The sequence below is a fragment of the Ranitomeya imitator genome, chromosome 5, assembly GCF_032444005.1.
Source record: "Ranitomeya imitator isolate aRanImi1 chromosome 5, aRanImi1.pri, whole genome shotgun sequence".
NCBI classification, from domain to species: Eukaryota; Metazoa; Chordata; class Amphibia; order Anura; family Dendrobatidae; genus Ranitomeya; species Ranitomeya imitator.
The window spans coordinates 436,892,373-436,919,991 of NC_091286.1; the positions used below are offsets into that span (position 1 = coordinate 436,892,373).

A 27,619-nucleotide genomic window follows, 5' to 3' on the forward strand; every position below is an offset into this window, starting at 1 on the left:
GCTGAATCATAACAATGTGTACATTAGATACTGTTAGGATTCATCAAGCTGCAAGGCTTTTAAAAAATTTCTTTAGGAGTGGACATCACTTTTAATAAAACCCTATTAACATGCTGAGCCTAAAATATAATCACATACAATCATTGTTAGTATTGTTAAGCACAGATATACAGTACAATCCAATGTCTTACATAACTAGTTACATAGCTAACTACTTCCTACGTTTAATATGCACAGACTATATTGCATGTCAATATAAAAAAGATTGATACATTATTGTTAAAAATGAGAACAAAATACCGTAAATATAACCTTGCTGTGGTGCAACAGCAAGGCAGTTGCAAACAATCTCCCCCAGGGGGTGCAGGTAAGGGGGACAAGGTTGCACTCACCGTGTAGCACCACAGTGCAAGGTGCGGAGTGCCACTAGAAGGCAGCAGAGTAGTCAGATAGGTCAGTCCGCAACAAGAAGGAGATGAAGTACCAGAAGTAACAGCAGAGCATGTAGTCAGAGACAAGCCACAAGTCAGAGCCAAACGGCAGCGTGGTATCCAAAACATGAGACGTAAGACGAAGTCGGGGAATAAGCCAGAGAGTCAAAAGTCGGTCAAGGAATGTGGTACAGAGACAGAAAACAAGAGGCGGGGTCAGAGATCCTGTCGAGTCATACACTGTAGGGAACGGGTCTAACACAAATAAGGGAAGTCAGAGGCCGAAGGAATACCACGGTATACGGTTCAGCTGCTCTAGCCAGGAGGCATGAACTATCACTAACTCCGGCCAGCAGACTACAGAGGACTTAAAAAGCCCAGCCAGCTCCAAGACGAGGCTGAGGGTATTAACTCCCACATGACCAGTCCAGAGAGGGAACAGTAGAAAACAAACTCCGAACTGGATTATGACAGAACTCCCCTCTCAATGGGGTCCACATGACCCCCAGGCTTCCCTGGACAATGAGCGTGAAAGGCCCGAACCAACTGATCCGCAGGAACTGAAAGCATCGGCACCCATGCCCGGTCCTCAGGACCAAAACCTTTCCAATGGATCAAGTACTGATGTGAATGATGGAGCATATAAGAATCCATTATCTGTTCCACCTCAAACTCGGTCTGGTCATCCACCACAGCAGGTGGCGGGTGTGAGGGAGAATTCCCTGAGGAAGGCACTGATGGCTTCAAAAGTGCCTTATGGAACACATTGGGGATCCACAACGACAGAGGCAAGCGCAGATGAAAGGCCACAGGATTAACCACCTCTAAAATTTCATAAGGGCCAATAAACCTGGGGCCCAACTTAGCAGAGGGAATCCTCAATCTTATATTCTTGGTGGATAACCATACCTTACCCCCACATGGTATGCCAGCCCCACAGAACGTTGTTTATCTGCAAAAAAATTATATTTCCCCTGAGCATTCCAATGTTTCTCTGAACCTCCCTCCAAACCTCCCCAACCATAGAAAGGCTTAATCAGCCCCTGGACACCTGGAATCCAGCTGGGAAAACTCACCAAAGTGAGGATGAAACCCATAGTTTCAGAAAAACGGGGAAGTTTCAGTGGACTGATTGACATGATTATAGAAAGTAAATTCCGCCATGGGTACCTCAGAGCGCCAATCATCATGTCTAGACGTAGCAAGACACCACAATATCTGCTCTAAAGACTGATTGGTCCTTTCAGTCTGATTGTTGGTCTCAGGATAGTAAGCCGATGAAAAGATCTGACTGATACCCAGCCATTTACAAAAAACCCTCCAGAATTTTGCCACAAATTGCACCCCTCTATCAGACACCACACTGACAGGCACACCATACAATCAGACCACATGCTCAATGAATAGTTTTAATAGAGTCTCAGCATTAGGAAGACCCACCAATGGTATAAAATATGCCTGTTTACTGAACCTATCAACAACTACTCAGATCATGGTTTTGCCATTAGAGAGGGAAGATCGGTGATAAAATTCATGGACAGATGAGTCCACGGTCTATCTGGAATTGGCAGTGGCACCAATTACCCAGCTCGCCAGTTACCCCTCCGTCACATACAATATTCGGACTAACAAGTTCACATACAATGTGCCTGTCAGGCGCCTGCTGGAAAAATACCTATAATATCTAATGTTTGCAATTTCAGTGCTCTAAAAGTGATCAGTGACCTTCATAGGGATGTAATAAAAGAGACTACACATAATCAGTTGCAAAAAAAAACATTTACTTAACATAAAACTAATAACTATGAAATACAAACTTTTCAAAACTCCCGCCAAATAGTCCCCAGTTCGACTCTCTCAAAAAAATGTACAAAGAAAATTTTTGAACACAAACTTAATTTTAAGGTACCTTAAGTACTATTAACCCCTTAGTGACAGAGCCAATTTGGTACTTAATGACCAAGCCAATTTTTGCAATTCTGACCACTGTCACTTTATGAGGTTATAACTCTGGAACGCTTCAACGGATCCCGCTGATTCTGAGATTGTTTTTTCGTGACATATTGTACTTCATGTTAGTGGTAACATTTCTTTGATATTACTTGCGATTATTTATGAAAAAAACGGAAATATGGCGAAAATTTTTAAAATTTTGCAATTTTCAAACTTTGTATTTTTATGCCCTTAAATCAGAGAGATATGTCACGAAAAATAGTTAATAAATAACATTTCCCACATGTCTACTTTACATCAGCACAATTTTGGAAACAAAATTTTTTTTTGTTAGGGAGTTATAAGGGTTAAAAGTTGACCAGCAATTTCTCATTTTTACAACACCATTTTTTTTTAGGGACCACATCACATTTGAAGTCATTTTGAGGGGTCTATATGATAGAAAATAATGAAGTGTGACACCATTCTAAAAACTACACCCCTCAAGGTTCTCAAAACCACATTCAAGAAGTTTATTAACCCTTTACGTGCTTCACAGGAACTGAAACAATGTGGAAGGAAAAAATGAACATTTAACTTTTTTTTGCAAACATCTTAATTCAGAACCATTTTTTTTATTTTCACAAGTGTAAAAACAGAAATGTAACCATAAATTTTGTTATGCAATTTCTCCTGAATACTCCAATACCCCATATGTGGGGGTAAACCACTGTTAGGGCGCACCGCAGAACTTAGAAGTGAAGGAGCGCCGTTTTACTTTTTCAATGTTGAATTGGCTGGAATTGAGATTGGATGCCATGTCGCGTTTGGAGAGCCCCTGATGTGCCTAAACAGTGGAAACCCCCCACAAGTGACACCATTTTGGAAACTAGACCCCTTAAGGAACTTATCTAGATGTGTGGTGAGCACTTTGAACCCCCAAGTGCTTCACAGAAGCTTATAACGTAGAGCCGTGAAAATAAAAAAATCGCTTTTGTTTACACAAAAATGATCTTTTTGCCCACAAATTCTTATTTTCACAAGGGTAACAGGAGAAATTAGACCACAAAAGTTGTTGTGCGATTTCTCCTGAATACGTCGATACCCCATATGTGAGGGTAAACCACTGTTTGGGCGCACCGCAGAGCTTGGAAGTGAAGGAGCGCCGTTTTACTTTTTCAATGTAGAATTGGCTGGAATTGAGATTGGACGCCATGTCGCGTTTGGAGAGCCCCTGATGTGCCTAAACAGTGGAAACCCCCCACAAGTGACACCATTTTGGAAACTAGACCCCTTAAGGAACTTATCTAGATGTGTGGCGAGCACTTTGAACCCCCATGTGCTTCACAGAAGTTTATAACGTAGAGCCGTGAAAAAAAAAATCGCATTTTTTCTACAAAAATGATCTTTTTGCCCACAAATTTTTATTTTCACAAGGGTAACAGGAGAAATTAGACCACAAAAGTTGTTGTGCAATTTCTCCTGAGTACGCTGATACCCAATATGTGGGGGTAAACCACTGTTAGGGCGCACCGCAGAGCTTGGAAGAGAAGGAGTGCCGTTTTACTTTTTCAATGTAGAATTGGCTGGAATTGAGATCGGACGCCATGTCGCGTTTGGAGAGCCCCTGATGTGCCTAAACAGTAGAAATCCCCCACAAGTGACCCCATTTTGGAAACTAGACCCCCCACGGAACTTATCTAGATGTGTGGTGAGAACCTTGAATGCCCAAGTGCTTCACAGAAGTTTATAATGCAGAGCCGTGAAAATAAAAAATATTTTTTTTTTCCACAAAAAAGATATTGTAGCCCCCAAGTTTTTATTTTTACAAGGGTAACAAGAGAAATTGGACCCCAAAAGTTGTTGTCCAATTTGTCTTGAGTATGCTGGTACCCCATATGTGGGGGTAAACCACTGTTTGGGCGCACGGCAGAGCTCGGAAGGAAGGAGCGCCGTTTTGGAATGCAGACTTTGATAGAATGGTCTGCGGGTATTATGTTGCATTTGCAGAGCCCCTGATGTACCTAACCAGTAGAAACCCTCCACAAGTGACCCCATTTTGGAAACTAGACCCCCAAGGAACTTATTTAGATGTGTGGTGAGAACTTTGAATGCCCAAGTGCTTCACAGAAGTTTAGAATGCAGAGTCGTGAAAATAAAAAATATTTTTTTTTTCACAAAAAAGATTTTGTAGCCCCCAAGTTTTTATTTTCACAAGGGTAACAGGAGAAATTGGACTGCAATAGTTGTTGTCCAATTTATCCCGAGTACGCTGATGTGCCATATGTGGGGGTAAACCACTGTTTGGGCGCACGGCAGAGCTCGGAAGGGAAGGAGCGCCTTTTTGGAATGCAGACTTTGATAGAATGGTCTGTGGGCATTATGTTGCGATTGCAGAGCCCCTGATATACCTAAACTGTAGTAACCCCCCACAAGTGACCCCATTTTGGAAACTAGACCCCCCAAGGAACTTATCTAGATGTGTGGTGAGAACTTTGAATGCCCAAGTGCTTCACAGAAGTTTAGAATGCAGAGTCGTGAAAATAAAAAATATATTTTTTTTCACAAAAAAGATTTTGTAGCCCCCAAGTTTTTATTTTCACAAGGGTAACAAGAGAAATTGGACCACAGAAGTTGTTGTCCAATTTATCCCGAGTACGCTGATGCCCCATATGTGGGGGTAACCCACTGTTTGGGCGCACGGCAGAGCTCAGAAGGGAGGGAGCACCATTTGACTTTTTGAGCGCAAAATTGGCTGTCGTGTTTGGAGACCCCCTGATGTACCTAAACAGTGGAAACCCCCCAATTCTAGCTCCAACCCCTAACCCTAATCCCAACCTGATCCATAATCCTAATCACTAACCCTAACCATAATCACAACCCTTACCCCAAAACAACCCTAATGTCAACCCTAACCATAACCCTAATCAAAACCCTAAATCCAACACACCCCTAATCCTAATCTCAACCCTAACCTCAAACCTAACCCTAATCCCAATACACCCCTAATCACAACCCTAACCTTAACCCTAATCCCAAACCTAACCCTAATCCCAAGCGTAACCCTAATGCCAACCCTAACCCTAATACCAACCCTAATCCAAACCCTAAACCTAATCCCAGCTCTAACCCTAACTTTAGCCCCAACCCTAGCCCTAACTTTAGCCCCAACCCTAACCCTAGCCCTAAGGCTACTTTCACACTTGCGTTGTTTGGCATTCCGTCGCAATCCGTCGTTTTGGACAAGAAACGGATCCTGCAAATGTGCCCGCAAGATGCGTTTTTTGCCCATAGTATTGCCGACGGATCGTGACGGATGGCCACACGTCGCGTCCGTCGTGCACTGGATCAGTTGTGTTTTGGCGGAGCGTCGGCACAAAAAAAGTTCAATGAAACGTTTTTTTGTACGTCGCATCCGCCATTTCTGACCGCGCATGCGTGGCCGTAACTCCGCCCCCTCCTCCCCAGGACATAGATTGGGCAGCGGATGCGTTGAAAAACTACAGCTGCTGCCCACGTTGTGCACAATTTTCACAACGTGCGTCGGTATGTCGGGCCGACGCATTGCGACGGCCCCGTACCGACGTAAGTGTGAAAGAAGCCTAACCCTAAATTTAGCCCCAACCCTAACCCTAAATTTAGCCCCAACCCTAACCCTAAATTTAGCCCCAACCCTAGCCCTAACCCTAGCCCTAACCCTACCCCTAACCCTAGCCCTACCCCTAACCCTAACCTAACCCTACCCCTAACCTAACCCTACCCCTAACCCTAACCCTACCCCTAACCCTAACCTAACCCTACCCCTAACCCTAACCTAACCCTACCCCTAACCTAACCCTAGCCGTAACCCTACCACTAACCCTAACCTAACCCTACCCCTAACCTAACCCTAGCCGTAACCCTACCCCTAACCTAACCCAAGCCCTACCCCTACCCCTACCCTAACCCTAACCCTACCCCTAACCCTACCCCTACCCCTAACCCTACCCCTAACCCTACCCCTAACCTAACCCTAACCCTTACCCTACCCCTAACCCTACCCCTAACCCTACCCCTAACCCTAACCCTACCCCTAACCCTACCCCTAACCCTACCCCTAACCCTACCCCTAACCCTAGCCCTACCCCTAACCCTAACCTAACCCTACCCCTAACCTAACCCTACCCCTAACCCTAACCCTACCCCTAACCCTAACCTAACCCTACCCCTAACCCTAACCTAACCCTACCCCTAACCTAACCCTAGCCGTAACCCTACCACTAACCCTAACCTAACCCTACCCCTAACCTAACCCTAGCCGTAACCCTACCCCTAACCTAACCCTAGCCCTACCCCTACCCCTACCCTAACCCTAACCCTACCCCTAACCCTACCCCTACCCCTAACCCTACCCCTAACCCTACCCCTAACCTAACCCTAACCCTTACCCTACCCCTAACCCTACCCCTAACCCTACCCCTAACCCTAACCCTACCCCTAACCCTACCCCTAACCCTACCCCTAACCCTACCCCTAACCCTAATTTTAGCCCTAACCGCTGTTCTCCTGCCGGCCGGCAGATGGAGACAGATGGCGGGCGCACTGGGCATGCGTCCGCCATGTTCTGCTGCCGGCGGCCAGGAGGAGCAGCAAGAGGATCCAGGGACCTAGGTGAGTATGCTAGGGTCCCCGAATCCCCCTATTTCTCTGTCCTCTGATGTGCGATCACATCAGAGGACAGAGAATTACACTTTACTTTTTTTTTTTTTTTTTTTTTTTGCGGTCGCCGGTAAACAGTTAATTACCGGCGATCGCAAAACAGGGGTCGCTAAAACCGACCCCCGATCATGCTCTTTGGGGTCTCGGCTACCCCAGGCAGCCGAGACCCCAAAGATTCTCCCGGTGCCGGCCGGCGGGCGCACTGCGCATGCGCCCGCCATTTTGAAGATGGCGGCGCCCACCGGGAGACACGAGGAGCATCGGGGGAGCTAGGTGAGTATTGGGGGGCCACCTGGGACCCCTTTTCTCTGTCCTCCGATGTGCGATCACATCGGAGGACAGAGAAATTAAAAAGAGATCGCTTTTTTTTTTTTTTTGCGATCGCCGGTAAACGGTTAATTACCGGCGATCGCAAATGCGGGGAGGGTTAAACCCCCCCCGAATCATGTTCTCTGGGGTCTCGGCTACCCTCGGCAGCCGAGACCCCGGAGAAAATCGGCCTGTGGGGGGCGCTATACACTTTTTCCATAGCGCCGTTAATTAACGGCGCTGTGGTTTAAGTACCCTTAGCGGCCGCCGTTAAAAGGCGTATCGGCGGTCGCTAAGGGGTTAAAAACATATTCAATCAGAAGTAGATGCTGAGGTTTCCCCAGAAAACTCACACTTGCTGAACAAATAGCAAGAATTACACACCATTTTTGCATGTGTCAGGCAAATTGCTTTATGACATTTGAGACATTCATAATTTGAAAGCCTTCTGGTTCCGCTTTCCGTTTGGCAGGTGGTGCATCTCCTTCTTTTGTGAGGTGGTGCAGATGGTGACTTTTCACCATCATCTTCTGGGCGGAAACTTTTGAGCTGAACTTGAAGGCGAGAGGGGATACCGATTGTTTTCACGCTTCTCCTGCGTAGCTCTCCAAGTACTAGTTCATGGGCCAATTTTTTCAGATACAATCGTCTACGGAGTGGTTCAAGCTTGTTTTCAAGATAAATTACTTGTGAATTTATACCACCCAAATTCAACATAGCAAAAAATATGACCATTGGCCAGCGTTTGATGTTTCTGCTGACGTTGAAAGTAGAGCACATCTGATCTGCTGTATCCACACCCCCTTTGGTGGCATTGTAAAATGTAATTATCTCCGGTTTTTTTTCTGCCCCAGTCCCAGGATCGATGGCAGCATCATCATGAAGTGTTGATAGAAGAAGTACGATTTTTTTGGCATGTGGTACATAGGAAACTAAAACCTTTCCATTATGGAATGCAAACATACTGCTGTACTGTTGTCTCTCTTTCACACTTACAAACTGTGGCGGCAATTCCCTTTTGTTTTTTCTTACAGTTCCCACATATGACAGCTTCTGAATTTTCAGATAGTCAATCAGATCACAACTTGTAAACCAATTGTCAGCTGTAATATTGCGACCCGATCCAAATAAGGGTTCAGCCAGTCTTTTTACAACATCAATGGGTTTGTTGCTCACACAGTAAGGACCTTCTGGTTGTTTTCCTGCATAAACTTCCAGGTTGTAAGTGTAGGTCTTACTGGCATCAACAAGGGCATAAATTTTTATTCCATATTTGTTTGGCTTTGATGGAATATATTGACGAAAGGCACATCTACCACGAAAACCAGGGAGCATTTCGTCAATAGTGAGATTCTCTCCAGGGTAATAACTTTGTTTACAGTTTACAACAAATCTTTGAAATATATCACGAATTGGAGCAAGTCGGTCATGTGTTTTGCGTTCGGTTCGGTTAGTTCTGTCGTCAAACCGAAGGCAACGAATTAGAATCCTGAATCTGTTTATGGACATAACAAGGCTAAATTTTTCAACTCCATCCCCATCTTTACCCCAAAGTTCCTCCAAACTTTGTCTATTTGCCCTATAAGCTCCTGCAAGGTACAGTAATCCAAAAAAAAAAAGCACGCAGTTCTATTTCATCTGTGGGCTTGATGGTTCTGTTGCAGATGTACTTGTCCTTTATAATGTCTATATATTGGTTGGTATATGTGACAATAGAGTCCAGAATGTCATCTGTAAATATACTGTTCCAGCATTCAACTGCAGTTTTTGCATTACGTGCAGTTCCTATTACTGCAGGAAGGTGAGTAATAATGTTTAAAGGTTCCCTACATTGTTTCTGGAATGGCTTCTTGTTCCGTTTAGTATTTTTATCTTTTCCAATATAATATGATCCAACTTCTTCATCCTCACCACTGTCACCATCTTGCTCTGTTTCAGAATCCAGGACACATTCTTCCACCTCATCATGAGAATCAATCTCACTTTCCTCTCCTAAATCCTCATTCAGTGTGAGGTCTCTATCATCTAACAGCATGTTTGTTACTTCCTCAACATCAAGTTGTTTGGATAAATTGTACATTTTCCTCTCCATTTCAGCAGATAATCTGAAGCAAGAGAAGGAATATGTTAGGGAACTACTGTATATGCCTGAGCAGCACACTTTCTTTTATAAAATCTCCCTTATTTCTATGAAATATCCTCACATTTTGTGCTATACATTCATAAAACAAGCTAAATAAACTATTGTGATGAATAAAAACATAAAATACCAACCTTACTGAATGTGACGTATTCACATACAATGAGCCTGAGAGATCTGTGCAGCTATATCCTCTCCCCTGAAGCTCTGAAATCCAACTGTGATATCAGGTTTCACAGACCTTCAAGAATCAGGAGACTACCTGGAGGGAGGTGGTTTCCTCACAATCTGGTGAGGAAGGAGAAATGAAAGTAAAAGAGAAGCGCCTGTCAGATCAGTTGTATGTGACGGAGGGTTAAAGGGGTTTTTGCACAAGTTTCAGAAGAGGACACAAACCCAGTGACGTCAGAAACCAATGAGGGCCACCAAAACAGCCTAGTGATGGCTTTATGTGTGGCTGAGATTCCAGGATGCCTACTCAGAGCCGAGTCATGGAACTCTAGAAGCACCCTTAACCGATACTGAACAGGCACAAAGGTGCTTATTATCAGGTGTGGACAAAGGAGCAAGAGATTGGGCCTCACAAATCTCTTGTTCAAATGCCGAGGACACCACAGCTGCCACCACTCCGCCCTGAAAAATGGAGGAAGGAGGTTCAGGAAGTGATATTAGATCTAGGCTATGAGACAAAGCATCAACCTTCACATTCTTTTACCCCAGTCTGAAAGTAATAGAGAATTGAAATCGGGAAAAAAAAGTGACCACCTTGCCTGTCTCGGAGTTAAACGCTTGGTGGACTCAATGTAAGACAGGTTCTTGTGATGCGTAATGACAGTGATGCAATGGACAGCCCCCACCAAAAAATGCCTCCATTCTTCAAGCGCCAATTTAATGGCCAATAGCTTCCGGTTACCGACATCATAATTCCTCTCAGCAGAGGAAAATTTTCACGAAAAGAAGGCACAGGGTCTTAAGTTAGTTAACGTGGTGGGCCCCTGAGACAACACAGCCCCCACTCCCACCTCTGAGGCATCCACCTCTACGATAAATGTTTTAGAAAAATCAGGTTGAACTAATACAAGGGCAGTCATAAAACTGTTCTTCAAGGAAATAAATGCCGCAGCAGCTGGAGCTGGCCAATTCTTGAGATCAGCCCCCTTACGAGTTAAATCAGTGAGGTGTTTGACCACCTGAGAAAACCCCTTAATGAATTATCTATAATAATTAGTGAAACCCAGAAAACGCCCTTGAGATCTCTGGGTTGCACTCAATCCGCAATAGCCTGTACCTTCCTATTGCCCATGTGAAACCCCTCAGCAGACAAAATGACCCCAGGGAAAGACAATTCTTGAGCAAAAAATGAACACTTCTCCGGTTTAGCAAATAGTGATTTCTCCCTAAGCCTCTGAAGAACCACCCAGAAGTGGCTCATGTGACTCTGTTTGTCAGAAGAATATATGAAGATGTTATCCAAATAAACCACCATGATATATAGAACAATAAATTTGAGTTTTATCAGTCTAACATTTCCTTACCCCACAATCATTGGCTCCATCTCCACACATCCCAACAAAATAGCTGCAACAAAAAATGAGGTCCGTTAGATGTTTATAATAATACATAATATAGCTATACTCCTCAATATTGAAATTGCAGAACCAAGAAAGACATTATACAAATTATATGATAGCTACACATGTTAAAGGGGTTGTCCATGGCGTTTTTTCCTTTTACTACAGGTCTAAAAAGTAACATGGCAGGTATTTGCTAACAGAGGCAACAACCTGCAAAATTCTACCCAGTGATTCTGCTGCTCCACGACAACAAAGAAGTCATGCTGATTGACAGCCACTCACCTCCGAGTTGACTGAGATCGGTTGGTTACAACAGATTGGTAGTTAGTAACTGCCTGCCTGTTAGTTTTTAGGTCCATAGTAAAGAAAATTAAACTGTTATGGATAATCCTTTTAAAGAAATGCAAATTATGAAAAAATTTAAACATTTTTAAAACATCTTAATGTATTTAATATTGAGCATGAGTGCCCCTGAGCAGAAATACATGCACTCACACTATCATTGAAGTCATTGGTTATTTGAGGAATGTTCTTCCATTCTGAATTCACTAAGGCACTCAAATCACTAAGATCAGATTAAGATTTCTCCTAATTATCACAGGGTTGTTTTTCAACATAACAATGTCAGCCTTCCATGAAGCACCTCTTAGATAGCAATAAGCGTCAATAGCAAAAGGAGTTGCCAGAAGCAGATCTTAATAATGTTTGTGTCCGGGTGCATTTAACATGTCAGAACGCTCCTCAGACAAACACTACTAATCTCAATGATACCTGCCAAGTTGTGCAAGTGCACATACTTCTGTGAGTGCTGCTCATACTCAATATTAAATGAATTGAGGTGTTTTGAAAATTGTTTTTCCATTTTTCACTATTTGCATATTATTAGCATGTCTATTGATCCTGTGGTTTCTATAATTCTATGACTTTTCTTTCTTGGTGTTGCAATTTCAATGTTGAAGTCTCAGAGTATATATTAATAATGCATCATTTGTCAGTCTAAAAAAGTCATCCAGTTCAGCCGTTTTCCCTGCAATTTTAATCCATAGGATGGGAAAAACCGTAATTTCCTCAATGTATATTTTAAATTGGGCACAGTTTTATTAAAAGGAATATTTCAAACTTACTCTAATTTTTGAAGCTCTTCAACAAGACTTGACTTTTGCCTTGGAGTCATTCTTGCAAATATGGTTCCATTTAATAGTACCTTAAAACAAAAATATTAAATCATAAGCTCTGTAAAACCCCATCCTTTACATATATGCAGTATAGTTGAAAATAATCCTCCAAAGTGTCCACTTATCTGAACATACGACAGCAGAGGTGTCTAGGTTTATACAAGACCAACGTCCTCTACTCTCTGTGTAATGTATGAGACACCGTCTTTCCAATGGTTTTAGGGATTTTCTTCAATAGTGAAAACCATTTTACTGAAAAATATACTAAAGTGCACAAAAGTGATTGAAGAAGCTGAATTTCTAGTTTTAGGAATAAATAATCAATTGGTTTTGTCAATACAAAGTTTTGCATTAAGGGTGTGTTCACACAACCGATTTTTCCACATCCTAGAAAAACAGTATGATTATTTTGTTCAGACTTTGATCAGAGTTTGATCATAGACATATCAGTTTTTCTTGGTCGTGTAGAGAAAAAAAATCTCCATTATGTCAGGTCCTATTTTTTTCACGGATCCAAAGACTTGAATTGCAGATATGTGTACAACCCCATAGAATATCATGAAACCCACGGATAGTACTCATACTAGAAAATTGGTGGTGTACATGAGCCCTAATGTAGTAGGAATAATGTTTATTAGAGCAGATATATTAGGGAATCAGACTTGTCTCCTTAAATTTCCTATAAAAGTGATATGGTATTAGGAAACAAATCTATAATATACCGCTGGGCACGTCCATCTGTCAGATGCTGGTATAGACTGCACCTGAGCAGTGTGGCTGGAGTCAGAAGGGCACATCCAGCGTCAATATACCAGGCTGGGGGACCATATACTTGGATGGAGGAGAATATACCAGGCTAGGGGAGAATAAACCAAGCTGGGGGAGCATAGACCATGACTAGCTATTGAATCCGTTCTACGTCTAGGTGGTGGGCATTTTTATTGGTACACTTTTGTGCTATATGAAAGGGAACCTGTCACCAGAAATAACACTTAACCTGCAGATATGCTCTTAATGTGCATGTTAACAGCATTATTATGCTGCCTGGCGCCTGCTTGCTGCAAAATGCAGCTGGGAGAAAATGAACTTTATTTTTCTCCCATAATTCAGCTTCACTCATGTGGTGCAGGGAACCAGGGGTTAGGTCTGTAATGGGGACCAGGGTGGTATTTGTGCCAAGGGGCTTCTGTACTTTCATTGCACCCTGGTGCCCCGCTGCATTAATAAAGTATCCATTTTGTGGTGTGCTGTGTGTGTCAGGTATTTTCACCCATCTGTGGGTCAGAATCCTTCACAGCATGCAGGGCTCCAATCCGTCGCAGACATACACAAATGTTCTCAAAGTCCAAGTTCACTTTCAATAAACCTTTACTTACCTTGTGCTTCTTCAGAACAGCCTTAATCTAGCAATCTTAAAAAGACATAAGAACTTCTCCTCCAGAGTTCCTCATGATCTCTCCTGTCAGCATAACCTCTGGCAATATGCTTGTCAGTATTCCGGGTTTTCCAAGTCACCTTGTGAATGATCTTGCCCTTTGTTAAGATGGAGTTTGTTCTTTTTGTCTGCCCTACTTCCTGTTCATTTGTTTAAAACCCGACTCAGGTGTCAGCCTCCTTGCTGGAGTATTCTGCTTCCGTTTCTCCTTCAGCTCAGCTGCTTGTTCTACTGTGCTTCTACCCATGGCTCTGGACATTCTCTGCCTATGTAAGCTACACTCTCAGTTATCTTTAGTCTATTGATCTTGGAACTTAACACTTGGTTCACTCCTCCTGGTAAGAACTCTGTTTTTGATCTGTGTTTTGGAACTATGTAGCTGGACTGTGCTTTTGCTACTTAATCCTTCATTTACTCCCCCTGGTGGGAGCTACTAAAATCTACACCAGTATAATACTTTAATGTGAAAAAGAAAGAAAAGAGCATGAACCGCACATCCCAAAATCATACGTTGATCTAAAGCCGCTAGGCAAAAATTAATATAACTGGATATGAGGTTTTCAGTTTAACATTCTGATCAGACTGTATGAAGCCCACTGCCCCTTCACGGCAAACCTCGTAGTGGGTCCTATCGCCCTAACGGAGCGGAGCCGTGCGGCGCCCATCGCCACAGCGGCCATGCACCAGCAGGGCGGGCGGCCTGTTGCCCCACAGCACCCATGCTGCAAGACTGAGTCCCCAAGACTCCAGACCGCGCCGCCCCACCAGCACAAAGCCACAGCAACAATGGCCGCCACACAGCACCAACACCAAAATGAAAGGAGCACTTAAACTCACCTTCCTCCAGCTCTTCAGTGAGAGCCAAAATTGGATAGACCCCTTACTTTGCAGTCTCCTGCTAATTAAAATCACCTGAGCCAAATGGGAGGAGTGCTGGTGCAAGAAGAAGACTAGAACATGCTTTGCAAAAAAGAAAAAAAAAGAGCATGAACCGCACATCCCAAAATCATACGTTGATCTAAAGCCGCTAGGCAAAAATTAATATAACTGAATATGAGGTTTTCAGTTTAACATTCTGATCAGACTGTATGAAGCCCACTCCCCTTTAGATCAACGTATGATTTTGGGATGTGCGGTTCATGCTCTTTTTTTTCTTTTTTGCAAAGCATGTTCTAGTCTTCTTCTTGGACCAGCACTCCTCCCATTTGGCTCAGGTGATTTTAATTAGCAGGAGACTGCAAAGTAAGGGATCTAGCCCATTTTGGGTCTCACTGAAGAGCTGTAGGAAGGTGAGTTTAAGTGCTCCTTTCATTTTGGTGTTGGTGGTGTGTGGCGGCCATTGTTGCTGTGGCTTTGTGCTGGTGGGGCGGCGCGGTCTGGAGTCTTGGGGACTCAGTCTTGCAGCATGGGTGCTGTGGGGCAACAGGCCGTCCGCCCTGCTGTGCATGGCCGCTGTGGCGGTGGGCGCCGCACGGCTCCGCTCCGTTAGGGCGATAGGACCCACTACGAGGTTTGCCGTGAAGGGGCAGTGGGCTTCATACAGTCTGATCAGAATGTTAAACTGAAAACCTCATATTCAGTTATATTAATTTTTGCCTAGCGGCTTTAGATCAATGTATGATTTTGGGATGTGCGGTTCATGCTCTTTTTTTTCTTTTTTGCAAAGCATCTTCGAGTCTTCTTCTTGGACCAGCACTCCTCCCATTTGGCTCAGGTGATTTTAATTAGCAGGAGACTGCAAAGTAAGGGATCTAGCCCATTTTGGCTCTCACTGAAGAGCTGTAGGAAGGTGAGTTTAAGTGCTCCTTTCATTTTGGTGTTGGTGGTGTGTGGCGGCCATTGTTGCTGTGGCTTTGTGCTGGTGGGGCGGCGCGGTCTGGAGTCTTGGGGACTCAGTCTTGCAGCATGGGTGCTGTGGGGCAACAGGCCGTCCGCCCTGCTGTGCATGGCCGCTGTGGCGGTGGGCGCCGCACGGCTCCGCTCCGTTAGGGCGATAGGACCCACTACGAGGTTTGCCGTGAAGGGGCAGTGGGCTTCATACAGTCTGATCAGAATGTTAAACTGAAAACCTCATATTCAGTTATATTAATTTTTGCCTAGCGGCTTTAGATCAACGTATGATTTTGGGATGTGCGGTTCATGCTCTTTTTTTTCTTTTTTGCAAAGCAAATACTTTAATGTGAACTTGTTTCTGGACTTACCCGTGTTCATGCCACACCTGGGATTAACCTGAGGACTTGTTGTGGACTTCCTTGTGTTCACTACATACCTGGATTTGACTCTTTCTGCACCGACAGTGTTTTGGATCTGCACCACATCACCTGTCACACTCACCTTGCCGAGGACTCTGCCCTAAGAACTTGCTGTATATGGTTAAGGGACTTGTTTCATTGCGGGTTATCAGTATATTGTTTTGGGTGTTATTGAGGTGGTACAAATACACTATTTGCATTAAAGAAACCCATCTCTGTCTGTTCATTGTTCCACGCTACCAGAGTCCTCGAGTTCCTACAATAGTATTACAATGGCATCCAGTCCCGCAGTTCCCTGGGTAATCAAGCTAGCTGATTCTAGGTGCTCCCCATCCAATTTCCCCATCTTGAGCGGAAATTCAAGTTGCCACTGTAAATCCTGGTCAGACTGTAAGTCCCCGACGTCACAGAAGTTACCCCACAGTCTAGCCACTGATCCTTTCAGGCTGATTAGGTCCACTTGTGCCCTGCAATCTTTCATTCTCCAGAACTCTCCTTTCCAGTTCTTCTTGTCTCTTTATCTCTCTCTGGACAACAACAACAACAACTACTGACTTCTTTCTAGAACAATTCTCCTCACAGACTCGTTCCTCTCACAACCTAACAGCTCTGCTCAACTCTACTAACTGAAATTACCTCAGGGAGACACAATAACCATCACTACACTGGCCCCGCCCCCTTTCTCAACTGTCACTTCTCCAGCTGAAACCAGTTCTTAACACAATCTAATATCTAACTCTATAGTACCCTCCAATGTGTCTAACCTGCAACTACACTGTCATAACCCTTACCAATGCTGACCTACCACTGCCTCTGACTGTCCCTATTTGTGTCCCTAACACACATATCAGAACAGTGTCAGCCATTATTATATTATACAGTGTCAGCTATCATATATTACACAGGGCACACTGTAAACACAAAACGTACTCGGTTTCATTAGGTAGGCATGTACAGAATTGCAGGGCCCAAACCAGCCGACTGCATACCCCTTACAAGTCCTTGGTTTGAGAATACAGAACCGTGCCTCCTGCCCTGACTGACAGCGAGCCTCAATGTAGCGGAAGTCAGTGTCAGGGGCGTGGTTACAGCTGCCGCTCTCTATACTCAGAGCGGTGACTGAACATGCAGCGCCCCAACCTCCATGATGGAAATTGAATGATGGTGGGAAGAATAAAGTTTGTTTTATCCCAGCTGCATCCGGCTGCTTGCATTCATCAGGTAGCATAATAATGCTGCTAACCTTCAGATTAACCACAAATCTGCAGGTTAACAGTATTATTTCTAGTGACAGGTTCCCTTTAATTTTGTAATACAATACTTCAATAAATTGGTGCCGGAGTTAGCGTGTGCGTATACCACAATATCCAATGCCAATTTATTGAAGACTTCGACACAATGTCTTAAAAAAAAATGGTGCCAGATATGTACCAATAAAAATGCAGAACAGGTTCAATACCTAGTTACATATACTGTATATTGATGCAATGTCAGACTATGGGCAGGTGCACACCACCGTAGATTCTCTCATTCAACAGAAAAGGGTCGATCATTCACATGACATTCAGATCAAACTCTCATCAGAATTTGATCCGATTGTCAGCATAGTGTAATCTGATATTCAGGGATGAGAGAATTGGAGCACACAGAGGGGAATGGATGGAAAACAAATTTTCTCCATCTTCTCCATTGTGTCAGTGCAAGGACTGCACTCAGATGTCATTCCAGTGTAGTTCATTGATTTCACACTCATTGACTTGCATGGCTAAGTGTGATACAATAATCAGATAAAACTCAAAAATGCTATGATTTTGTCCTAGTACAGACTTGGTCCAAGGAAAAAAAACGGACATGTGCTCGGCTCCATAGAATAACATTGGTCCGAGTGCAATGTAATGTTTTGTCGGACCACACTTGGAAGGAAAATACAGTGGTGTAAGCAAACACTTAAGATGTCTAATTCCAATGAAATCAGAATACTGCTCATTAAAAGGAATATGTCAGTAGAATCAACCTTCGTAAACAATCTATATGAGCATACACGTCATAGGAAATTGTATACCTTGATTTCTGCCATCTGATGTCTTATTCCAGAGAAATTCTCACTTTTCTCATATATAAATTACCTCTTCCAGGCTATGGGGATGATGTTACCTGGAAGATAACTCTGCCTCCAGAGCTTGCTTTATTAAAAGAGGTAAGTACTAGGGTTGAGCGACTTTTACTTTTTTAAAAGTTGAGTCGAGTGAAATCGGCCGATTATCGCGTAAAGTCGGGGTCGGGATCGACCGAAACACGAAACCCAATGCAAGTCAATGGGGGAGCATAGTCGGCAGTGAGTGGAGGCCAGGAAAACACCTACAGTGCCCATTTTATTGGTAAAAACATCCATTCTTGGTACTGAAGTTGACAATCTTATTTTACCTTATAATAATAGTTAGGCATTGGAAATTGGGGGTCATTTGGCTAAAGTTGTTGGGGGTATGGCTGGCTCAAGTATTTAGTGGGCCCAGGAAACGTGGACCACGTCATGGCAGTGGAGCAGGGAGAGGTAAGTATTTCAACTTTGCAAGTGCTGTGATCCTGAGCAAGCAGGGAGGCCCACTCGTTTGCATTGGCACTGGCATAGGGCCCCTCAAAGTACGGCGGTGTGTTTGCATGGCGGGGGCGCCTCCCACCAGCAGCGACACTTTTGCGTACTATGAGGGGCCCTGTGCCAGTGACGTCGCCAACGAGTATCCCCCCCACCTGATGAAGGAACCTGCACTTTCATCTGCACCTTCATCTTTGTCCCTGTGTAAGGTGGTATAGTATGCGGGAAGGGGAACCTCACTTTCAGCAGGGTCAGAATCTGGCTGTGTAGCATGCAAGGGGAATGTAGCGGTCTGGGTCAATGTACCAGCAGAGTCATCTAGCACTGGCTGGGCAATGAGCAGGATGAGGAAACACAGATATAGGCCCAAATAATAAAGTGGGCTAAATGAATTTCAAAATTGGTAACAGGACTAACCAGGTGACATTGCTTTGTTCAGTGGAGGACAACTGTAATGAGAGGCTGACACAGTGAGTAGGGCCAAATCAGTAAGTAGTCTAAATGCAGTTCAAAATTGGTAACAGTAGTAAACAGGGGGCACTGCTTTGTTCAGTGGAGGAGAACAGCAAGGAGCGGCAGACACCATTAGTAGGCCCCAACCCAACTAGTATGCCAAATGCAGTGTAATATTAACAACTACTTAACGAGAGCCTGAAAATGGAAGTTCAGGACAGGAAACCAGGAGAACAGCAAGGAGCGGCAGTCACCGTTAGTAGGCCCCAACCAAACTAGTAGCCACACTGCAGTTGTTCCATTTAACAACTATATAACAAGAGCCTGAAGATAGAAGCTCAGGAAAGGCAACCAGGAGAACACCTTGGAGCGGCAGACACTGTTAGTAGGCCCCAACCAAGCTAGTAGCCCCACTGCAGTTTTAAAATTCCGATAGGCTGAAAACCTGATAATTGCAGGTCCTTTTTTTTAAGGGAACAGCTGTATTGAGTGGCGCAGCCAGACACTGCTAGCAGGCCTTACACCACAAAATTGGCTCGATGCAGGTTTAAAAAAGGTTACATGGGTACACGGTCAGCATTGGTGTGGTCAGTGGAGGACAATTGGAAGGAGGGACCGCAGACAGACTTAGTAGGCCTAACATAAAAAAGGTGTCTCTATGCACTTTTAAATAGCATCCAGTGGTACACAGGCAGCATTGGTGTGGTCAGTGGAGGACTATTGGAAGGAGGGACCGCAGACAGACTTAGTAGGCCTAACATAAAAAAGGTGGCTCAATGCAGTTTCAACTATCTTGCAGGGGTACACAGGCAGCATTGGTGTGGTCAGTGGAGGACTATTGGTAGGAGGGACTGCAGATAGACTTAGTAAGCCTAAAATAATAAAAGTTGGCTCTATGCACTTTTAAATAGGATCCAGGGGTACACAGGCAGCATTGGTGTGGTCAGTGGAGGACTATTGGAAGGAGGGACCAAAGACAGACTTAGTAGGCCTAACATAAAAAAGGTGGCTCTATGCACTTTTAAATAGGATCCAGGGGTACACAGGCAGCATTGGTGTGGTGAGTGGAGGACAATTGGAAGGAGGGACCGCAGACAGACTTAGTAGGCCTATAATAACAAAAAAGGTGGGTCTATGCACTTTTAAATAGCATCCAGGGGTACACAGGCAGCATTTGGTTTCCAGTACCATCTCTATGCTGACGACACCCAATTATACACTTCTGCTCCCGATATCACACCGACCTTTTTAGAAAACACCAGTGATTGTCTTACCGCTGTCTCTAACATCATGTCCTCCCTCTATCTGAAACTAAACCTGTCAAAAACTGAACTCCTCGTGTTCTCTCCCTCTACTAACCTACCTTTGCCTGACATTGCCATCTCCGTGTGCGGTTCCACCATTACTCCAAAGCAACATGCCCGCTGCCTTGGGGTCATCCTTGATTCTGACCTTTCATTCACCCCCTACATCCGATCACTGGCTCGCTCTTCTTACCTGCATCTCAAAAACATTTCTAGAATTCGCCCTTTTCTTACTTTCGACTCTGCAAAAACTCTGACTGTTTCACTTATTCATTCTCGTCTGGACTATTGTAACTCTCTACTAATCGGTCTCCCTCTTGCAAAACTCTCCCCGCTCCAATCTGTCCTGAATGCTGCAGCCAGGATCATATTCCTCACCAACCGTTACACCGATGCCTCTACCCTGTGCCAGTCATTACACTGGCTACCCATCCACTCCAGAATCCAGTACAAAACTACTACCCTCATCCACAAAGCACTCCAAGGCTCAGCACCACCCTACATCTCCTCCCTGGTATCAGTCTACCACCCTACCCGTGCCCTCCGCTCCGCTAATGACCTCAGGTTAGCATCCTCAATAATCAGAACCTCCCACTCCCGTCTCCAAGACTTTACACGTGCTGCGCCGATTCTTTGGAATGCACTACCTAGGTTAATACGATTAATCCCCAATCCCCACAGTTTTAAGCGTGCCCTAAAAACTCATTTGTTCAGACTGGCCTACCGCCTCAATGCATTAACCTAACGATCCCTGTGTGTCCTATTTATATTAAAAAAAAAAAAAAAAAAAAAAGGTTCCTCGCATCATGTTCTCATACACTTTATGCAGTATTAGCCCTCTGTGTCTGTACTGCTACATACTTAGGCAGGTAACTGGTTCATGCAGCTTTACATGAACACCTGAGCCTTACACTATAGCTGGTCCGAATAACTAAAGCAATTGTTACCATCCACCTCTCGTGTCTCCCCTTTTCCCCATAGTTTGTAAGCTTGCGAGCAGGGCCCTCACTCCTCCTGGTATCTGTTTTGAACTGTATTTCTGTTATGCTGTAATGTCTATTGTCTGTACAAGTCCCCTCTATAATTTGTAAAGCGCTGCGGAATATGTTGGCGCTATATAAATAAAATTATTATTATTATTATTATTATTATTATTGGTGTGGTCAGAGGAGGACTATTGGAAGGAGTGTCTGACAGTTAGTACTCCAAAAGAATACATAGATGTTAATGTCTCGCAAAAAAACAAAACCCCCCAAAAAAGGGTGGCATACTTAGGTACAGGGGTGGGCTCCTCTGCTGACTTTCAGACATTGTTATTTGGTGCAAAGTATTTACCGTATATACTCGAGTATAAGCCGACCCGAGTATAAGCCGACCCCCCTAATTTTGCCACAAAAAACTGGGAAAACTTATTGACTCGAGTATAAGCCTAGGGTGGAAATGCAGCATTTACCGGTGAATTTCAAAAATAAAAATAGATCATTATTTCCCCATAGCTGTGCCATATAGTGCTCTGCACCGTTCATTATTTCCCCATAGCTGTGCCCCATATAGTGCTCTGCACCGTTCATTGTGCCCCATTGCTGTGCCCATATACGGTGCTCTGCACCGTTCATTGTGCCCCATTGCTGTGCCATATACGGTGCTCTGCACCGTTCATTGTGCCCCATTGCTGTGCCATATACGGTGCTCTGCACCGTTCATTGTGCCCCATTGCTGTGCCATATACGGTGCTCTGCACCGTTCATTGTGCCCCATTGCTGTGCCATATACGGTGCCATATGCTCCCTGCATGTCCCACATATATACACAGCTCTGCCGCCTGCATGTCTCACATATATACACAGCTCTGCCGCCTGCATGTCCCTCATATATACACAGCTCTGCTCCCTGCATGTCCCACATATATACACAGCTCTGCCGCCTGCATGTCCCACATATATACACAGCTCTGCTCCCTGCATGTCCCACATATATACACAGCTCTGCTCCCTGCATGTCCCACATATATACACAGCTCTGCTCCCTGCATGTCCCACATTTATACACAGCTCTGCTCCCTGCATGTCCCACATATATACACAGCTCTGCTCCCTGCACCGTTCATTGTGCCCCATAGAAATCTCTGCCGCCGCCGCTGCTGCAATAAAAAAAAAAAAACACATACTCACCTCCCTTGATTGCAGCTCCCGGCGTCTCGTTCCGGCGCCTCCATCTTCCCGGCGTCTCTGCTCTGACTGATCAGGCAGAGGGCGCCAAGCACACTATATGCGTCATCGCGCCCTCTGCCTGAACAGTCAGAGCGCAGACGTCGGGAAGATGGAGGCGCCGGAAGGGAAGATGGAGCGACGCCCGGCGGCTGGAACGAGGACAGGTGAATATGACATACTCACCTAGTCCTGGCGATCCTCGCGCTGTCCCTCTGCCTGGTCTTCGGTGCCGCAGCTCTTCCTGTCAGCGGTCACCGGCACCGCCGATTAGAGGAATGAATAGGCGGCTCCGCCCCTATGGGAGGTGGAGCCGCTTATTCATATCTCTAATGAGCGGTCCCACGTGACCGCTGAAGAGAGGAAGAAGCTGCAGCACAGAAGACGGGGAGGAAGGCAGGGACAGCGCGAGGATCGCTGGGACTAGGTAAGTATACCTCAGCGCCCTCACCCCCTCATCCGCCGACCCTGCCACCCACATTGACTCGAGTATAAGCCGAGAGGGGCACTTTCAGCCCAAAAATTTGGGCTGAAAATCTCGGCTTATACTCGAGTATATACGGTACTGGTGTAAATGTAGGACAGGGCCACTGAATATTTTAAGTAGCATCATACATGTCAACAAATTGGTATTGTAAGTGCCAGGCATTGAAGGATTTCACCGCATAGACTAAACAGCGGTGGAGCAGCAACAGATAATTTTGCAAGTGGTAGAGCACAGTTTGAGCTGGGGGGTGGGGGGCACTCTCTCGTGCCCAGCGGTACTGGCCAAAGGCCCCTCATGTTACAACGGTTTGACGTTGGGTGCGCACTACCACCGCCAGAGAAACTTCATTGTACTATGAGGGACCCGGTGCCAGTGCCGTCGACCAAAAGTGGGCACACGCACCTCTTCAGAAAAAAAAGGCACTCTCACGGGTGCTTTCGCCAAGTGGTGAGACCACGGCCCCGTGGGGGGGTCAGCCCATTTAGGGAGGTGTAAACGTGTCGTATGCTGGACATACAGCAGCTGCAAATGGAGAAATTGACCTTTTTAAAGGAAAGCTACGTGTAAGCCGGGAAAGGTGGGGCAAAATAATTAGAAATCCATGAGTGGTTCATTTTAATGAAGGTTAGATCATCAACATTTTGGGTAGCCAGACGAGTCCTTTTTTTGGTCAGTATTGAACCAGCAGCACTGAATACTCTTTCTGATAGCACACTAGCTGCTGGGCAAGCGAGCTACTGCAATGCATATTTGGACAACTCAGGCCAGGTGTCTATTTTGGATGCCCAGTAATCAAATGGGAATGACGGGTGAGGGAGAACATCGATAGGGTAGGAAAAATAGTTATTAACCATACTGGACAAATGTTGTCTCCTGTCACTTTGAATTGATGCTGCAGTACCTGTCCTTTCTGCGGTCATTGCGAAATCACTCCACAACCTGGTCAGAAAACCCCTCTGTCCAACACCACTTCTGATTTGTGCTCCTCTAACACCTCAGCCCTGTTGCCCCCTGCAACTCGTGTGAGAACCATCACCAGCGCTGTGTGCTGGGAATGCCTGAATCAAACGGTCAACGAGAGTTGCTTGTTTGGTTGCCAATATTTGTTCAAGGTGGCATGATGTTTTGCAGTTTCCCCTTATAGCGTGGATCTAGGAGGCAGGCCAACCAGTAATTGTCATCGGTCATCATTTTTATAATGCGGGGGTCCCTTTTTAGGATACGCAAGGCATAATCCGCCATGTGGGCCAATGTTCCAGTTGTCAATTCACTGCTTGTGCTGGGTTGAGGAGCACTTTCGGGCAAATCAACGTCACTTGCCTCCCTCAAAAACCCTGAACCTGGCCTTGCAATGCCACCAGTTTCTATTGCCCCCTGAGAAGCTTCCTCATCCAAAAAATACTCATCCCCATCTTCCTCCTCATCCTCCTCCTCTTCGCCCACCACCTCGTCCAGTAGACTTAACTGACCAGACAATGGCTGACTGTCATCATGGCTTCCCTCGTCCTCGGCTGCAGACGCCTGCTCCTTTATTTGCATCAAACTTTGCCTCAGCAGACGCATTAGGGGGATGCTCATGCTTATTATGGTGTTGTCTGCACTAACCAGCCATGTGCATTCCTCAAAACACTGAAGGACTTGACAGAGGTCTTGTAGCTTCGACCACTGCACACCTGACAACTCCATGTCTGCCATCCAACTGCCTGCCCATGTATGTGTATCCTCCCACAAATACAATACAGCATGCCTCTGTTCGCACAGTCTCTGAAGCATGTGCAGTGCGGAGTTCCACCTTGTTGCAACGCCGATGATTAGGCGATGCTGGGGAAGGTTCAAAGATCGCTGATGGTTCTGCATACGGCTGGAGTGTACGGGCGAACGGCGGATGTGCAAGCAAAGTCTGCGCACCTTCAGGAGCAGGTCGGGTAACCCCGGATAACTTTTCAGGAAGCACTGCACCACCAGGTTTAAGGTGTGAGCCAGGCAAGGAATGTGTTTCAGTTCTGAAAGGGCTATGGCAGCCATAAAATTCCTTCCGTTATCACTCACTACCTTGCCTGCCTCAAGATGTACACTGCCCAGCCATGACTGAGTTTCTTGCTGCAAGAACTCGGACAGAACTTCCGCGGTGTGTCTGTTGTTGCCCAAACACTTCATTGCCAATACAGCCTGCTGACGCTTGCCACTAGCTGTTCCATAACAGGACACCTCGTGTGCAACAGTGGCAGCTGCGGATGGAGTGGTCATGCGAATGCGGTCTGTGGACAAACTGTCGCTTCTGCTGGAGGACGAGGAGGAGAAGGAGGGGGCCCAACGCCTACAGCCAACTGTTTCCTAGACCGTGGGTTAGGCAGAACTGTCCCAATATTGCTGTCCCCTGTGGACACGGCATCCACCACATTAACCCTGTGTGCAGTGATGGACACGTAACGTCCCTGGCCATGCCTACTGGATCATGCATCTGTTGTCAGTTGCACCTTTCTACTCAGATTGCCTGAGTGCATGGACAATGCGGTCTTTTACGTGCTGGTGGAGGTCTGGGATGGCTTTTCTTGAAAAGAAGTGTCGACTGGGTAGCTCGTAGCCTGGTACAGCATAGTCCATCAGGGCTTTGAAAGCTTCGCTTTCAACTAACTGGTAGGACATCATCTCTAATGAGATTAGTCTAGCAATGTGGGCGTTCAAACCCTGTGTACGCGGATGAGTACTTCCTTTTCCTAACGAGAGTCTCTTGTAGGGTGAGCTGGACTGGAGAGCTGCATATGGTGGTACTAGCGGGGGTGCTGATGGACATGGCAGACAGAGAGGGTTGGTGATGGTATTCTTGCTGTTGGCCTACATACAGTGTTTCCTACCAAGAACCTGGTGATTCCCTGACTGCTTTGGCCTTGCGACAAAAACTGCACATTTGCGGCAGGTGGTGTGGTAAACGTTGGGCATACAGTGAGGGAAGGGATGTAGCGTTGCTGAATAGCTTCATTGTGAGAGGGTGCAACAACGTTAAGGGACGTTTGGTAGTTGGTCCAGGCTTGCAAGTGCATGGTGTTTAAATGTCTATGCATGCAACTTGTATTTAGACTTTTAACATTCTGACCTCTGCTGAAGGTCCTTGAGCATTTCTTACAGATGACTTTGAACTGATCATTTGGATGTTGGCTAAAAAAATACCAGACTGCACTCTTCCTACTATTGGATACCTTTTCAGGCATTGCACACTGAGCTACTTTAACTGGATGGCCACGCAGTCCTATAACTGGTTTTGGTTTAGCCACATGTTTTTGGCCAGATACGGGCCTGCCAGATGGAACCTGTTGCGATGTTGATGCCTGCTGTGGCTCCTCCTCCTCCGCTTCTGAGCTACTGCCGGCTGCACCCTGTTCCCCCAATGGCTGCCAATCAGGGTCAAGAACTGGGTCATCTATGACCTCTTCTATGTCCTGTGCACCTTCCTCTGTGTCACCGTGTAAGCCGGTGCTATAGCGTTCGTGACGGGGCTCCATAGTCTCATCTGGGTCAGATTCTGGATAAGTACACTGCGAGGGTAATGTTGTGATATGAGTCAAAGGAACAGCATAAGAATCTGGCTGTGGCTGTGCATCTGTGCACTCCATGTCCGATTCATCTTGTAATGGGCATGACCTGTTAACAATTTCTCTTTCTAACCCAGGAACGGTATGTGTAAAGAGCTCCATGGAGTAACCCGTTGTGTCGCCTGACACATCCTTCTCTGTTGTTCTGGGTGAAGAATGCAAGGAAGCGACTTGTCCCTGACTGGGAACATCCACTGACGACACGCTGCTTTTACATTTTGCAGTTTCCGAAGAGGAGGCAAAAGAGCTAGAGGCACAGTCAGCAAGGAAAGCCAAAACTTGTTCCTGCTGCTCCGGCTTTAAAAGCAGTTTTCCTACTCCCAGAAAAGGGAGGGTTCGAGGCCTTGTGTTGCCAGACGATGACGGTGGCTGAGACTTAGGTGCTATATTGCTTTTCCCATGGCCACCTGATGCTGCACCACCACCACCATCATTACCAGCTGGCAATGACCGCCCATGGCCACGACCTCTTCCACCAGACTTCCTCATTCTTGGAAATATGTAACCAAACTTACAAACATTATTTGGTATTGTAAAACCTGTTACAAGGTGGACGGAAAATTGTTGTGAATTTAAATTTCCCTTTATAGGTGTGTGAGAGTGCAGGGAAAATCAGGCCCACTGTATTACAGTACGCAGTTTCAGTGGCAGACAGTGGCTGACAGATATGCCACTAACCTGACTGACGCAGATGCACAGATTTGCCAATATTAATCTCCCCTTCTTTTTTGGGGGGATGGGAGACTAGTGAATCAATCTGGCCCACAGTATTACAGTCATGTTTCAGTGGCAGACAGTGGCTGACAGATATGCCACTAACAGGACTGACGCAGATGCACAGATTTGCCAATATTAATCTCCCCTTCTTTTTTTGGGGGGATGGGAGACTAGTGAATCAATCTGGCCCACAGTTTTACAGTAGTGTTACAGTGGCTGACAGATATGCCAATAACAGGACTGAAGCAGATGCACAGATTTGCCAATATTAATCTCCCCTTCTTTTTTTGGGGGGATGGGAGACTAGTGAATCAATCTGGCC

General features: G+C 45.4%; 1 protein-coding gene across 1 annotated transcript in view; it reads right to left on the bottom strand.

Moving 5' to 3' along the window:
* LOC138638117 (probable cation-transporting ATPase 13A4) overlaps nucleotides 1-27,619 on the bottom strand; it is a 627,752-nt gene that overhangs the window by 124,693 nt on the left and 475,440 nt on the right. Inside the window, exons 21-22 of the mRNA XM_069727139.1 lie at nucleotides 12,209-12,288; nucleotides 11,046-11,088 (exon numbers count right to left, since the gene is read on the bottom strand). Of these exons, the coding sequence (XP_069583240.1) occupies nucleotides 11,046-11,088; nucleotides 12,209-12,288 (123 nt within the window). The remainder of the gene's footprint in view (nucleotides 1-11,045; nucleotides 11,089-12,208; nucleotides 12,289-27,619) is intronic.